Below are 16,783 nucleotides of genomic sequence, written 5' to 3' on the forward strand. Positions count from 1 at the left end.
ATTTGGTATTGATTAATGAAGATAAGAAGACTGATATGATATGAATAAAGGAATGGAATTATGTTGCAGAAGCGTGTAAGAAAAAGATAAGAAAAAGAGAACGAACCAACTGAAGAATCCTTAAAAAACGCAGAAAAAATAACCCAGGGAAACCAGAGACGAAACCAGAGTCTCCTGAGGAAGATGAAGATACAAAGAATTCTACCCAGAAACACAACGAAACCTTACTGATACCATGTTAAATGATATGATCTTGTTACTATTATGAAAGTAATGAGAGAGATTGAGTAAGAGAGATTTTGATATCGAATGTAATATTGTATTATTAAGTTGTATCAATTGTATTACAAGAGTTAGGTATTTATATAGGATCAACCTAACTAATTATTTCCTAAAATCTGACTTATAACAAACTCTTGTAACTAACTTTCCATAATTGGTTTTCCTAACTAACTTGACATATACAAATAACTAACTCTTATTTGATATGTCTAATACAATATAATTAAGAAAGTATTCCTCACCCAAATTCTCAATGTTAATGTAGCCTTGTGCCATCCAAAGTTGATTCACCTGTTGCTTACTAATCACCCAATCCTTGGGAAAGATGACACAGTACGCAAAATAAGCCTTTAAGGAAGGGTTAAGTTGATTGTAGCTTAGCTTCAATATGCGGGTCATGGTATCATTACTTTCATTAAGACAATCTAACCCTTTGTCATGAAATGATAGCCACTTAGGCCCTGTTCTTTTGGACTTAAAGTCACTTAATTTAAGTTCACTTCAGATCCTATAAGTTGATTCGATTCGATTCGAGATCCTATAAGTTGATTCGATTCGAGATCCTATAAGTTCGATTCGATTCGAGATCTTATAAGTTCAATTCGAGATCCTATAAGTTGATTCGATTGATTGATCCTATACCTCACTTAATTTAAGTTCACTTGATCCTATAAGTTGATTGATTGATTCGATTGATTGATTCAGATTCTATAAGTTGATTCGGTTCATATCCTATAAGTTGATTCGATTCGAGATCCTATAAGTTTGATTCGATTGAGATCGATTAGTTTCGATCCAAAAAAAAGGCGCTTAGACTTGGATTGACCACGTAGAAGACTCCCTACTACTCTAATAGCAAGCGGGACATTTGTGCACTTTTTAACGTTGTCGACACGTCCATGACTGTGGGAAAAGAAATTCAATGATATCTCTTGAGTTTTTGTTGTATAATGTTTGTAAATGGAAAATTATAATACAGAACGTGAGATGAATTAAGTAGTGAAATTATCAAAAAGTGTAGTAACTAAAAAGAGCTACGAAATTTCCATCAACCCACAACGTAATTTACAAGAATAAAAGGTGCACTAACTTTCGGTGTTACTACTTTTGACTAATTTATCAGTTGAATTCGGATTCTAAGACATAAAAGAGTAAAAAGGTCCTCCTACTAACTTATTTAAATCTAATAATTATAAAATGTGATTAAATTATATAATGATAATGATTTCACACGGTAAGATGGTCCTTGAGTATAAAAATTACTTCTAAAAAGCACTTATTTGTTACTATCAATAACTGAATTGATTTTTATAGAAAAAAGATCGTCTTACAATACAAGACGGTCTTAACCAAGAACTATGCGAAATGAATAAGCTGTGAAGTAGCAATATAAAGCAAGGATAATAGAGACCTCAGGCAAGTGGTCTACAGTCTACACTCTACAATAAAGCAAAATAACTTGTGTTATATACACAAATGGACAAATGGTATGATATTTAGTGTCGTCTTAAATAAGTATCTGTTTTTAGTCAGACCCTAGTGACTAGGAAGTAGCGATGAAACATAGATAGACCCAAGCAAGTCATTCGCCGTAACCAAAATGACACATTGACACCTTGGCATTCCATGTTAGGTGAAAACCATGAATGATGTTTTTCGCAAAGGAAAATGAAAGGGCATTATCGGTGACACACAATTTGAACGCCACCTTTTCACATGGGGTAAATAAGGACCCATTCAATTAAAAATGATTCTTAGAGGGTGACACCCAATTTGGGCGTTACCCAATGGCGCCCTATTACCATCAAATCCATGAATGATTTTCTCAAGAGCTACCTGCAACCGAGTTATAGTAACATAAAATTGGTACGACCACAGTTTAGCAGCCACCAATCGCTGAAATGTAAAACAAAAAGAGCTTAGGGAGTTAGGGACATAGAACAGTAATGACACCTGTTTTTTAGGGTTCTTGCTACCCGTGAGGTAGTGTTTGAATACCCGGAATTGATTTCATTTTCATGATTTCAATTGTAGAAATCAAAATGTTTGAATTCAATTTCAAATCCAATTCCAAAAATTCGTTTGGAGATCACATGGAATCCGATTCCGAATTTCAATTTCTCATTGGCGTTTGGGAACTCATGGAATTGGAATTGGGCGGGTCACGTACGGGTTGAAGTCACCAATTTTTTTTTTTTTTTTTTTGAGTTTTTTATTAGGAAAAAATAAATCTTGTGACGGAAAATATTTGCGATTAAAAAAAATTATAAATAAAAAAAATTGCGAAGAAACTTTCATCACAAAAACCGTAATCAAGTAGTGATGGGAATTTGAGAGTGCCAAATTTTAACTAAGATGGAATTGATAGGGAATTGAGCCAATTCCAAATTTTAGGAGCTCCCAAACGCTTGAATTCTCTCAATTCCGAAATTCAAATCCAATTCTAGGCTCTCAAACACACTATGAATGTATTTGATTTTACTCACAACTTACCGAAATGCAGTATTAGAAATAATTCCTAAACCAAGCCGAGTTTCCGTTTGCTACTTTGGTAATGTTTAGTTTTCATAATTGTGATTAGGAAAACAATTGTATTTCCTTAAACTAGTTTAGGAAAGAAGAGACACTTGTATTAGTTATTATAAATATCTAAGACCCTTCTAAATGTCCAAACTTTGGAAAATCACACTACAATGAACAGTGGAGCAGTAACTTGCGTGCTTCTCATGTGATGCACAGTATCCTTTGCTTTATTCTTCTACTGCTACTTCTTCTTCTCCTCCTCCTTCTCTCTTAATTTCTTCATCGTTCCTTCATCGTCATCTTCCCTCTTTCATCCTCATTCTCTAAAATATCGATTACTTACTATTAAATCTGAATCATCAATTATTGCATTTTCCCTAATTTCCACATCCCACATCAACCAAAAAAACTCATTTGAAATTGACCGTATCCTTCAGCCAGCACAATCGGGAGATGGTAATATTGTTGGTGATGAAGATGGTCATAATCTAATCTGATCCTCATTATCTAAATTGCTCGATATCGGTAAGTTAATAAGTTATTCAGTCTGAATTGATGGTCATATTGTTGGGTTAAAAATAGGGTTTCGATTTCAGCTCCATTTCCAATTTGATTCCCGTTATTTCTGCAGTTTTGCTCAGTTTAAGGCTACAATTAGTGATGATTCCCCATAGCCGCTTCTATAATTAATCGTTCAATCTGGGCACTAACTTAAAAGAGGCTGTGGATGCGAAGTTTTTTCGCGCGGCTGGTTATAACTCACTAGAGTCCGGGTATTAATTTCATTTGCTGATTTCCTTTTTTTTTTTTTTAATTTACTGATTTGTTGTGGTTTGATTTCCTTCGTTGCCCATTAACAGAACCTTTTAAAAAACTTGCTTATGAAATCATATGCTTTACTGTATTCATAGTATTGATCTTAGTTGTAATGGATTTGATTGCTTTTATTCAGTCTTGTCCTCTTTCTTCTTACAGTTATTGGTATTTGATAAGTTCCCCCCAATCACACCTTACTCATTAATCGGAGATTTTACAACTGTTTTCGTTTGTGCAAGCTACAAAAATGCTTACGGAGCAAGCTATCCATTTATCCTTGTAAGTTGACAAATTAGTATTTAATGTTACACGTAGATACTCTTTGTTGACTAAATTTATGTTTCATCACACATAAATTAAATTGGATACTTAATACTCATGCTTATTTTGTCATGAGGTAGATATTACTTAAGGATGTGAGTTCTATATCTTCATTCGTTAAGGTAACTGCGGTGTGGAAGCTTCACCTTGGTTGTACTGGTCGTGGCTGGGCGCATTGCTCGTCTCCTAAAGTTTGCCAGATTGCCTATGCTTCTATCCAGGTATGATGTCTATCTTCGGAACATTACCACTTCAGTATGAGGTTTGACATTGCTTATTGATTGAATTATTCCACTTCAGAAGTATACCATTGCTTATTGATTGAATTATTCCCTGCAAACTGATCAGGTTCATCCAGTTTGATCAATTTTGATGTTGTCTTTGATCGTTATTTCAATTTGTGATGGAGTTTGTGTTGCTGAGTGATAGCATAAAGGTCAGTTATCTTTGACGAGGGGGAAATGGGCCATTGTTGATTCTATATTTGTAATCGAAATATTCATCAAAGTGTATTATTTCGTTTTGCTTTACCTTGATTATCACTATTGTGCTTTTACTACTGATTTCATTGGCGAGTTTTGAATGGGTTTGTCAGTTTCCATTAACGTCTTGCTTTCTTTTTGTGCTTTAATACCCTTGGCTGTATACTATTATGATAGCTTGCATTTTCTCCTTCTGTTCTCGCAGCACAATGCTAGGGGGATCTTAGCGATGCCAAATAGTGGTGCAAATACCAATGGGAGCTAATTCTTCAGAACATATGCTAAACAGCCCCATCTTAATGGATTGTACACTGTCTTTGGGAAGGTGATCCATGGTTTCGAAGTGCTTGACATTATGAAGAAGGTAAATATACATGATTTTCTTGAGCTTTTAACTTGTTTTAAGGATTCGTTGGTGATCAGACTGTATTTAGTGGCTTACTTTGTGTATTATCTCTCTGCGGATGTGTTTTTGTGTATCGGGCTAGAGTGTTCTCTTTTAAGGAGTAAGTTCTTAGTTACGCTCATTATGGGCCATAACATGAAACGTTTTCACAAAATAGTTATGTTGACACTGTGACACCATGTTGTATCTGACACTTGGAAGTTGTAACTGAATATGAGTAACATGGGTTTATATCTTATGGTATAGAAAACCCAAGACGAAACTAACTCCACAATTTTTTCGAGAAAAGTGGTTGCATTAAAGCTGAGAAAGCCGATAATATCACAGTGCTACCTCTGTGGCTATTGGGTGTATCTACTGTCAATTATACTCTCTATTATTAGAACTTAACTTCACCAGTTTTCAGAATGGTACTGATATAGTGATATGGGCCAAAATTCCTTGTTTATGGACCAAAAACCATATTACCAGGAATTAGTGAATTAAATAGAATTCACTTTTTTTAGTTTTAAGGTAATTAAAAAGGGATAAAGAATTGAAGATAGACTACTAGCAAACCCACTAAGAACAAGGTTAAGGATTAGAGCTGCTACAATTACTTAAAACGGTTGCCATATAATATTTTGAATTCTGACACCAATTTAAAAATCAGTTTCTTTCTAATTTAACCATGATTAAATTAAAGTGTGGCTCAAGAGACGCTATTAGTACCATCAGATTCTTGGCGGATTAGGGAGTTACAGGGGTTGGAACTTGGGTATGTGTCAGCTTGATCACATTAACATTAACATTGCCTGTTATTACTCTTGCATTTGCTTAATCTGGATGAATGATGAATGATGTCCTATATCGCTTGTTTCGTATCTGCTCAGTCAATTGCCTAACTAAAAATCTTTAAATGCGAAACATGAAACATTCACGGCTATATGATGTTTCAGTCACTCATGGTAGAAAATTCAGAAATTTGTTCAGAATTTAAGTTGTTCTTGCTTATCAGTATATTGATTGAACTGCTACTGTTGACTATATACAGAATGTGTTGTTTTTCTATTCGTAAGCGCCATATATCATGAGAGTATATCATCTCTTACTCCTTAATTATTAATTAATGGCTGGATATGGTATAATTTCAGGAAGTGAATTGTCGGTAAAGCGCTCATGAGTGGCATAACATAATAGATTCTAACTCTCTAAGGGGCTGTGATTGGATACAAAGGTGTCAATTAGTTGTTGTTGCAGGGTGATGGGTTTAGTGGCCATGGGATGGGGGTTGGTGTGCTAGGCTGGGCTAGGGTGTGTGGAGTGAGGTGTGGTGATGTAAGCGAAGGTGTCGATATCCAGTTTGACAGTTTCCCAAAATGAAAGGTATTCTTGGAAAATACATCCGCTGGTGCTTGCTTATCGCTACCAAATGTACATTATTTGTTTAAATCTGTGTATCAAAAAACATGCATGGCTGGAGACGTGCCGTTGAGAACACCATTTTAGTTATCCATGCTTTTTTTTTACAGATCAAGAACAACTCAGCTCGAAACATTCAACATAATAACATTTCCTCGTCTGCTAATGTCAAAATTTTAATTTAGATATGCTCTGATGGAAATGACTTACCCGTGGGAATGGTTACTGATCTACGTATAAAGAGATGTAAGAATAATTTCTTAGTCCTCGTTTCAAGCTATTTGTTTAGGACTGTCCTAATATTAATTGAACACACTCTTATTTGATTCCGCTTACTGTGATTCAAAACTCCAACAGGTGAGGAAGTTCTGCTACAGTAAAGAGACTCTGAAGTCGCAGAAATAGGGGGACCAAAGGCAGAGAATTTGTGGTCTGATTTCAGCTCCAAATGGTTTACTCTAATGCACTCAACCCGGCCTTTCATTATCAAACCGTCTAAATTTCATGGTTTCATTTGGCTTTTGTGCTTATGTATTTAACTTTGTAACATTGTGATGTAGGCTGATACGCCCCTTGAGACAGTTAGGGATATAACCGTGGCTTCACAACTAATACGCGCTATAAGTGGCGCAACCCAGGAGGATTCGTTATCAGACTGATATAACAAGCTCGGATGCAAAATCACCCCACTGAAGGATTCCTCAGATGACTACAAAATGATCGTAAAGTGTATGGGGTTGGACGCAAACAAAACCTCACCCTTTCGGATGCAAAATCACCCCACTGAAGGACAATGCCAAGCTTGCCCTGCCAGAGATAAAATCACCTAATGACTTGGGACAATTTTGGGATGGAGAAGTTAGTGACATTTTTGTTTCAAGGTTTTAGCAATATTAACAAGTAAAACATGACTGGGGATAAGAATTGGTGTAAAAAAAAAACTTAATTGTTTTGTGGTTATGATAATTGCTGGATGTAGTTCACACCTTGAGACTGATTCGTCATTATGATTCTTTGTAAGAGGAGTGAAGAGGGTTCTCTTCAGTTTCCTAAGATTGATTTATTAACCAAGAAAATTGTTCACAGTAATTAAGTCAATAGAAAAACACAATAATCCGTTATAGGCAATCCTAATATCTTCAATGACAACGCAGACAGTCATTGGGTCTCCGCGCGCAACGCGCGCGGAGAAACAACTAGTAAATATAAATACACACAATCTATCATTGATTTCCAATACGGAGTAGACGTTTTAAATAAGATTAGATGGCACGTACAAAGCAAACAGCCCGTAAGAGTACAGGAGGGAAAGTCCTCAGGAAGCAATTGGCGACCAAGGCTGCACGTAAGTCGGCACCGACTACGGGTGGAGTGAAGAAGCCACACAGATACAGAGCAGGAACTGTGGCACTTCGTGAAATTAGGAAGTACCAGAAAAGCACTGAGCTGTTGATAAGGAAGCTGCCATTCCAGAGGCTAGTTCGTGAGATTGCCCAGGATTTTAAGACCGATTTGCGATTCCAGAGTCATGCTGTGTTGGCTCTTCAAGAGGCTGCTGAAGCTTACCTTGTTGGATTGTTCGAAGATACTAACCTTTGTGCCATCCACGCTAAGCGTGTCACTATCATGCCCAAGGATATTCAGCTTGGTAGGAGGATCAGGGGTGAACCTGCTTAACCCATTAATCATGTTATGTCTGCTCTGATATATGAACGAGCTACGATGAAATAAATTTTGAGACAAATTCACTACTTCCGCTATTAATATTTTACTCTTATTAATGAAACAACAGTAATAATATTTCACTACTTCACCTTAATCATTGTTACATTCACTAGTCCCGCCGTAATTATTGTTACTGTCACTACTGTCGCATTAATATTGATAATTTCACTACTCCCGCCGTAATTATTGTTACTTTCACTATTGCCGCATTTATTGATTATTTTACTACGGTTGTTGTTTCTACCACTTTCACTAATCTCGCGGATAATATTGTTACTTTTACTATTCAAATGAGTGCGTGATTACTATCATATAACAATATCCAATGTTAGTACATGTCTTTTCTTTACTGACGAAATTACTTTTACTACTGAGACATGCAATTTTAAGAGGATTATATATTTATATAAATATATTACATATATGCATTAAATCAAATCGAAAGAATTATGCAATATTATATATTATGGAATCTAACTTGAATTATTTATAACCTACTTATTATATTTTTAATTTGTATGTTAAATAATTAACATCTCTATTAATTTGAATAACTTTCTTTAATTACATTGAAGTCTCTTATTTTCTGGATTTAATATATAATACTAGTATGGGTTCCCGGCTTCGCCCGGGCTACCTCTATTTAACATTAAAATATATTTTCAATTAACTAAAACTACTTTAAAGTTCCATAACTCATAAATTTATCATTAATATATTTTTCTATGATACGAAGATATCTTAAGGGCACCAAGAATCAGACCGTCCTGTTTTAGCCATGTGAAATAGGCAGGGTTTGGCTTGTCGGTTTTGTCATCACCGGTGATGGTGGGTGATGGACTGATGGTGATGGGTGTGAGCCGTCGAGAAAACCGAGCAAGCTGTATCCAAAAAGGATATGGGTGAGTTAAAAGTGCCACGAGGTATAGTTAAGCGGGGTGAGTTTGACACAATGGCTTAGGTTGAGTGAGGTTTGCGGAGCAGTGGTTTCGTGGGGGTTCGGACAACGGTGTCTTGGTTTGTCATGGTGGTGTCGTGAGTGGTGACGGTTGGGAGGGCTAGGCAGACTCGTTTGAAGGTGATGGGACGGGGCGAGAGAGGGTTTTTCGAGGATCTTTTGTGACTCCTTGATACTATGTAAGAAGTTATTGTATTGATAATGAATGAATGAATACAACTGACTAAGGTGTACAAGTCTTTATAGGATAGAAGAGAATAAAGTTAATGAAGAAAGGGAGCCTCTAGAATATACATATTTCCTATATTTTACAATATGAATATATCATTTGATTGATGGTGTTGATTTGTTTCTTATATTTGAAGATTCCGAAGATATGAAGGATATATTGTTGATACTAAGAGCATAAAACAAGATGATACCAATTTTTTTTTTAAAAAAAAGCACAAAGAGAGTACACCGAAAATAGCAGCAGACAGAAACCGAGTCAAGGGAGCCAAATAACTTATGCATGACCAAAAACATAACAGTTGGACTACATCTACATGAAATATTTGAAACAAATATTGCTCACCCGTGGCAGCTAAGTATCCCATAATATAAATGCTTCCATTCTTGCAGCTCTGAGAAATTCCCGAATCTTCGTCAAAAACCAAATTGAAGACAGCTCTCCCATTAGATGAAAGTTTCCATTCTTGCAGTTGTGAGAAATTTCAAAATCTTGATCGAAAACTGAGAGTTTCCTGAACAACACAAATCAGAAGCATCACATAAACAAGTCTACTCCAGCTCAGTTATTTCAGGAATGTGTCAAAATTCAGAATTTTATGAAACGAGTATGGTATATCCTTACACGAGACTTACCTGGCATACCTCGTTTCCTCAACCTCGACATCTTCGCATAACCAGGGCATTTTGTTGACATGCCAAGATAACCGCAACACTACACATGTCTTACAATATCAAATAGATTAAAATTTCTAAACACAAACACATATATGTTTCACAATTTGCAGCAGACAAGCATACAGAAGAAAAAATCAAATACTTCATATACAAAATGACGAAAGAGGACGGCAATATCCATCCATCCTACACTTCAATCCAACATTTTGAGGCAATGACTGTTCTGCAGTAAAATAGTTTGAGTATCCTACCCGAACTCAAACTAAAAAACCAAATGTTTATTATATATGATTGGCATTGATTTCAGCCACTCCAAGTTGTTAATTTCCAGCTTCTTAGATTTGGGATATGACAGTGACGACGGCTGATGGCGAGTTGTGCTCCTTAAATCTCTCCTGGAATCATATATTACGAGATGTTCGAGTTGCGGACATAAAGGAACAAACATCATCTTTTCACAATATTTTATACTGAGATTCTTTAGAAGAGGAAAACAGGGAGATGAAACCCACTCTACATGTGCTTCTCGGCTGCTCCCACCGTCATTAGGGTTGATTACATGCGACCCTGATTCTGATCTCGGCCACCACCCTTTTAACTTAGGCAACATATGAATACTGAGGTTATCGAGGCTTGGAAAGAAGGATGATCCTTCACCCGAGACATGTGTTTCTGAGTCCGCCACATACTCCATATTTGGTAAGTCTGAAATATCTAGCGTTTTAAGATGGGGCAGTTTCCCAACCTGCCACGGCAAATAGACCAGCTCACTGCAATTTCGGATCTCCAAAGTGACAAGATTGGGGAGATCAAACACTGCAGAGTTATTTCCCCTCCCTGGCCATCTCGGTAATGTCTCACTATGATACCCCTCCAACTCCAATGCTTTGACATCTTGATGAGGCTGCATCTCTTCCAGTAGTGCTTGCTCAGACTCCTTGCTTCCATACTCCTCCCCGCGTCTAAAGTTAATAACAATAGTCTCTAGGTGTTCCTTACTCCTTAAATAGCCTCCCCCGCCATGTTCTTCCTTCACAAATGTTGCATTTTTAAGTACTGCTAATTGAATCTTCAATCTCCCTTTTAATTTATTCAGGTGTTGTAGGTCTTTCAACGCATTAAAACATTGCTTTGAACTTGAATTTGCTTGCGCACCCACCACAAATTGGCATAGAGTGTGGAGACAGGTCAACATACTTATGCCTGCCGGCATACTATTCAGCGCATCACACTCAGCTACATTTAAAGTGCTTAGATCAACTAGCTTGCTTACACCATTTGGTAATTGCTTTAAGTTGGTGCAAGAATGTAATAGTAAAGTCTGTAGATTAACTAGCTTTGTTATTGATTTGGGAAGAACTTTTAGACTGCTACTGGATGAGAGGTCTAAACTCCTAAGATGCAATAGTTGACCTATTGATTCTGGTAAATTTTTGGCCTCTGAATGACTCAAATCTAAAGACCTTAAGCATGCCCATTTCAGTATTGATTTACTTGCTACTAATTTGTCCACTCTACTCTTCTTGTAAACATCCTTAACAAAAAGGCATGTACGTATACGAGTATTATTAAAGATATGTTGTGCGTAAAGGTCACCCACAAAAGAGAGATGGCGAACTCTATTACCCACGTTAGGAAAATCAAAATTGAACCTACAAACCTCTTCCCCTGCTACTTGTTCAGCAATATCATGCAAGAGATCATGTATCTTAAAAGCCACAATTCCCTCGAAATCATCCACAATTATATCTTGAAAAAAACACCTTTGAAGCAATATAAGAAAGTATTCCTCTCCCAAACTCTCCGAGTTAATGTAGCCTTGTGCCATCCAAAGTTGAAGCAACGTTTGCTTACTAATCTCCCAATCCTTGGAAAAGATAGCGCAATACGCAAAACAAGCCTTCAAGGAAGGGCTAAGTTGATCGTAACTTAGCTTCAAAATGCGGGTCATGGTATCATTACATTCACTAAGAGAGTCTAACCCTTTGTCGTGAAATGATAGCCACTTAGACTTGGATTGACCACGCAAAAGACTTCCTACCACTCTAATAGCAAGTGGAACATTGGTGCACTTTTTAACAATCTCTTTCCCAAATTTAACTAATTCATCATCTCTTTTTTCTGCTTGAAACGCCATCCTTCCAAACAAATTCCATGACTCCGTTTCTCACAAACCTTGCAACACATGCACTCGATCACCTCCAATCATTTGTGCCGTTGTTTTAGAGCGCGTAGTTGCAATTATCCAACTTCCCCTTCGTCCTACCTTCAAAAACCCTTCGAACTTCTGCCATTGATCATAACTTTCGGTCCACACATCATCTAACACGAGCAAATACTTTTTCCCTCCGAGTTCCTCTATTACTTCATGATGTATGTCCTCTAAAGATGTTTTATCACCAAGAGATAATGCTTTTACTACCTTCCCTAAATGTCCTTTTAAGTCCAACTGTTCTTGATCCTGATCAGCAATGCAAGTCCATCTCTTCAGTTGAAATGCCCCACTAATCCTAGGATCGTTATACACAAGTTGGGCAAGAGCAGTTTTCCCCAAACCTCCCATCCCCACAATGGCAAGCAAAGAAACATTTGGATGATCAACATTATGAGAACCCAACAACACACCTATAATCTTCTCCACATCTTCCTTCCTCCCGATGATTTTATCACACAAAAAAGAAGTCTCCTCCTTTGTAAATTTCATAGGCTTACAGTCAAACTTAAAACTAAACTTATCACTTTTAGTGGCAATTTTATTCAACTTGTCATTAACCGCTTTGACTTTACTAGAGATTTTGTGCGTAAGAAGCTTAAAGCGAGAAAAAAAGGATTTAACCTTGTTGCTTCTAAGTTGCTTCCGTTTGGCAAGAGTAACGAACTCATCTAACACATCATCAGCGTCATAAACAGCATCTTTGAGCTCTTGGATGTAGTTCTTCTCCTGGAAGTTAAGCGAGTCCTGCTTGGCATCAGCGTCCATAAGAACAGCTTTGACAGTTTCAATGGTGTTATGGAGGTCATCAAGCTCGGATCTGCAATTAGAAATGGAGCACACTGACTTCAACAGACCCAGAGTTTGCATAGCAGTAAGTATAGTTTGAACTACCGACAACGTTGTTGACAGGTCCATGACTGTGGGAATTGAATGATCTTTCTGAATTTTGTTGAATGATGTTTGTAAATGGAAGATTGTATAAACGGATATGAGATGAATAAGTAGAAGTTATTGAGTACAATTATTTGACTGACACACATTTTACTATTTACAACACATTTACCGACCAAAGGTACCAGAACGAAAGCGAGGTACGAAATTTCCATCCACCTACAACTTGTACATACATTGAATGATGGTGTAGAAAATTCCTCCTTTGATTTCCCTCCGATTCTTCGGAATTGCAAATCTTTTTAAGATTTATGACGACTATTTTAACACAAATTCAGGCGGGCCAAATACAATACCACTTTCCTAATAGAACAAACAACAAGTGGGGTGGTACTGTGGTAGGGGGCAAAAAATGTCACCACTCTCATTGTATTTGACCCGTCTATTGCTGACATACCCGTCTATAGCAAGACTAGCTGCTATTTAAAACTAATGAGTAATGAATAATTTCTAAGAAAGTACAACCCGAGACATGAAGAGTTTCAAATACAGTACATTCTCAAATAAAGGAGTTTCTGACTCCAATTATTTGAGTTCATACTTCACAGTAAATTCTACAGTATCATCTTTATTCATTAAGATTTACGGATCATCGTTGTTCTTCAATGTTATACTCCGTCCGTCTCAATCATTTATTTACATTTGATTAAAATACTTCTCACGAAGAATATACACTAAAAGACAAACAAATGACTGAGACGGGAGAGTACATATTACGGAAATCAATACTCTTATTATTTTCCAATGAACAGAACAAAATCAAGCATGTATCCGACAAATTCCAACGACAATGAGTAAACTTGACTTGCAATTAGATATTGTCGATCAATTTTTCAATCAATTTCAAATTTGTCGATCAAATTAGGGATAGTGAATTGTTTCTTAGATTGATCAATTTTCCAATCAATGTTTTCCCCTAAATTTATCACAGAAATGAGCTAAAACTGTAAAACGAGACGAGTTGGGTAAAATAGTCAAAAGGTTACTATAACGAGTGATATGTGTACGGAGAAGTGCGAAACAATAAAATTAAAGACAGGTAAAAGAATTACCTCAGTAATTTAAATCTTGATTTGATCTGAATTTGGATTGACTTCGTCGTTGTCAATTTGTTTTTAGTTGCAGTAAATTTCCAGCTCCATTCCTTCGGTACGATATGCTTCCTCCTTGTCATTCATATTCACTTCCCAATTGTTTAACAATAAGGGCCTAAATTATTTGAATTAAATTGAATTAAACTAAATTGAATGAGGTTGAAGTGGATTGAACTTAATGGTTCTGAAAGCATTGAACTAAGAGTTAATTTATGAAGAAAATGATTGTACTGAAATAAGTTGAAAATTAAGTCCAAAAGAATAGGGCCTAAGTCTTGCTAAAGACGGGTTACATTTCGTCACAAGCTGAAGACGGGAAAAATGTGACATTTGAGACGAAAATGTAACCAGTTTTAGATAAAAAGTTACCATAACCGATTTTCTAATCTATAACAATTTGTCATTAAAATGGTCACATTTTGTTAAAATGACGACATTTAGCCCGTCCTCAACTTGTGATGAAAAGTGTCCGATTTCAATGAGAATGGGAGATTTTTTAATATCGAGTGTGTCTACCGTCGATAATAGTAAGTAATTCAATTGCAAACGATTAATCTCACAAAGAGGTAAATGAAAATCTTTTATAAATTACGAGTTTTATCTTTCGCGCCTTTTTTTGGTAGCTCATGTTTCTCATCTTCTCGAACAAAATTCTATTTCTCGATCCATAGTAACAAAAAATTAAAAAAAAAAACCCAAAACAAAAACCTAATTAATTCCCACCGCCTACCCTCCACATATCAATATCTCCCTCTCTAGCCGGCGGCCATCACCGTATCCTCCTTGTCGCCGACGAGAGTCTTCCTCACCAGTTTTCGGGACCATTTTCTCTGGTGGTGGCACCGTGTTTGTGTTGGGCAACTTCAACCGTTTTAATCGTATGCGCAGGGTGTCTTCGCCTGGGTTATGTGTTTTTTTCTCCCCTCTTTATTATCTTCCTTATTAGCATAATTTCCTGCTTGTTTGCTTTTGAAGTGTTACTTTGCTATTTGCTTGCCTAGCTTTTCGCCTACCTAGTTTGTTGTAGCTCCTTTGTACTTTGTTGACCTCTTTTACAGCTTTTATCCATGACCGAATTTCTTGAGTTCTTTGTTTATTTCCATGGTTGTGTCGGGCTGGAGGATGATGACAGCTTGAGTCTTGTTTTTTTCTCATTTAGATGCTTCCCCCTTTTCTAAAATTCATGCCTTTAAAGACTTAGGCAATGATCTTTTAAGACAAAATCAGTTTGTCGAGGCCACTGTCTGCTATGACAAAGCTTGTAACCTCTTGCGTGATGTTCTGAAGGATGTGTCCACTCTTAATTTAGACTCTTTTTCAAGCCTAGCTATTTCTTTGTGTTTAAATCAAGCCGCTTCTGTTATTAAATTACGTGCTTTTGAAAGGGCGTTAATTCTATGTTCGATGGTGCTGAATTTTTACCTCGACATGAAGACCCTCTTTCGTAAAGTTGTTGCTCTTAGAAGTGTGAATAAGTTACCTGAGGCTCGCTGCACTTTGGAGGAGGCGGTCTCGGTGGAGTCTCAAAATAAGGTTATTTACATCGTTATATTCATTTACTTTAATTGTTAGATTAGTTTAAATTTTTAACCTTTATTACTCTTGTCATGTTTAGTGTTAATTTAGTTAAATTTAATTTACTTTAAAGTTTCAATCTTTATTGTTTTCACTATAATTAATATTGTTATTAAGGTAGTAATTAGTATGTTTAATGTTAATTTAAGTATGATTAGTGAGTAGTATTTTCACTAGGATTCGATTTAACCCCGACATGCGTAAGTTATTGTACTAAATCTCTTAGTTAGTTGTTGGAGTGTTGGTTAGGGATGATTGAAGGATTTGACTTGTTATAATCTTATTTGTTGTTGGTGATTGACTTTTGACCCTTTACTTCTCGAATTGCCTTCTAATCTAAAGCGCTATCCTCTAATTATAATTTGAAAGGCGTTTTACTAGCCAACAAACTCGTTTCATAGATTCCACTCGCTCCTTCGAACAAAGAAGCCAAGTCAGTAACCAACCCAGGGCATTCGGCCAACCCGGGGCATTCGTAACAACATGATCGATCTAAGCGTCCTCCCCAATTAATTGTTCCCTCTCGCTCGCTGGAGCTGGCGAGTTTGGATAGCGCGCCCGCTCTGTTGTTTTGTGATCGGAAAATCTGCGTTATCTCGTACGATCTCAGCCCAGCCAACCTCTTCTTGAATTGCTCTAGTGGCCATAGAGGGTTCCCTTACTTCGTACTCTCCCTTGATCTGGTTGGTGATAAGCAGAGACTAAATCCCCTAACAAAGCTTTGGATGTCTTTGAGGTGAGGCATGAAAGGAGGATTTTTGAGAAGCGGTTCTTTTTTTAATTGGAGAGGATCTGAAAGAACTCGTTAGAATGTGAGAGGGCGTTCCCACCGCACTCACGGCCCGGCTGGCCTGCCAGCGCGAACCACGAGAGCGCCTCGCGGCCAGAAGGGGCTACTAAAAATTTACCAAGCAACCTATGCTCAACCAGCTGTGACTCAGCCTTTTTCCTCATACCATCACAGGTACAGCCGGTTTGGTTCCCCAAGCAAGCACAGTGGTACCAACAGCCGGAGAACAGCTTGTCGCAGCAAGTGAGCACCTCTCCTGCTTGCATCCGATCTAAAGCCTTCTCGTAAAAGTATTTTAACAATGTTTTCGGTGATGTTAGTCGATGCTATTCGAACTG

At 37.0% G+C, this 16,783-nt stretch overlaps 2 protein-coding genes across 19 annotated transcripts; one reads left to right on the forward strand and one right to left on the reverse strand.

The window, feature by feature from the left end:
- The first annotated feature begins 2,962 nt into the window (after positions 1-2,962).
- On the forward strand, positions 2,963-7,908 carry LOC141610991 (histone H3.3-like). 13 transcript variants are annotated; one of them, XM_074429345.1, is made up of 10 exons: positions 2,963-3,330; positions 3,437-3,578; positions 3,781-3,900; positions 4,065-4,163; positions 4,291-4,378; positions 4,630-4,788; positions 5,964-6,195; positions 6,342-6,477; positions 6,589-6,682; positions 6,792-7,908. In XM_074429345.1, exon 10 carries the CDS (start codon positions 7,498-7,500, stop codon positions 7,906-7,908), a length of 411 nt encoding a protein of 136 aa, XP_074285446.1. In that variant the 5' UTR covers positions 2,963-3,330; positions 3,437-3,578; positions 3,781-3,900; positions 4,065-4,163; positions 4,291-4,378; positions 4,630-4,788; positions 5,964-6,195; positions 6,342-6,477; positions 6,589-6,682; positions 6,792-7,497. The 13 variants fall into 13 exon arrangements, with proteins under 13 accessions (XP_074285446.1, XP_074285452.1, XP_074285447.1 ...); XM_074429351.1 differs by having other exon boundaries at positions 6,417-6,477; XM_074429346.1 differs by having other exon boundaries at positions 4,023-4,163; positions 5,964-6,477.
- On the reverse strand, positions 7,826-14,237 carry LOC141610988 (putative disease resistance protein RGA4). Of its 6 annotated transcripts, none has more exons than XR_012528471.1 (5): positions 14,039-14,223; positions 12,657-12,852; positions 9,779-9,857; positions 9,489-9,657; positions 7,826-7,900 (listed from the first exon to the last, which is right to left on the reverse strand). XR_012528471.1 is itself a non-coding variant. In XM_074429343.1 (5 exons), the coding sequence occupies exons 1-4, from the start codon at positions 14,158-14,160 to the stop codon at positions 9,498-9,500; spliced, it is 567 nt and encodes a 188-aa protein (XP_074285444.1). In that variant the 5' UTR covers positions 14,161-14,229; the 3' UTR covers positions 7,826-7,900; positions 9,489-9,497. The 6 variants fall into 6 exon arrangements, 5 of the variants coding, with proteins under 5 accessions (XP_074285444.1, XP_074285440.1, XP_074285442.1 ...); XM_074429343.1 differs by having other exon boundaries at positions 9,779-9,867; positions 14,039-14,229; XM_074429339.1 differs by lacking the exons at positions 7,826-7,900; positions 9,489-9,657; positions 9,779-9,857 and having other exon boundaries at positions 9,875-12,852; positions 14,039-14,237.
- Between the last annotated feature and the right edge of the window lie 2,546 nt (positions 14,238-16,783).

This window comes from Silene latifolia, chromosome 11, assembly GCF_048544455.1.
Source record: "Silene latifolia isolate original U9 population chromosome 11, ASM4854445v1, whole genome shotgun sequence".
Classification (NCBI taxonomy): Eukaryota; Viridiplantae; Streptophyta; class Magnoliopsida; order Caryophyllales; family Caryophyllaceae; genus Silene; species Silene latifolia.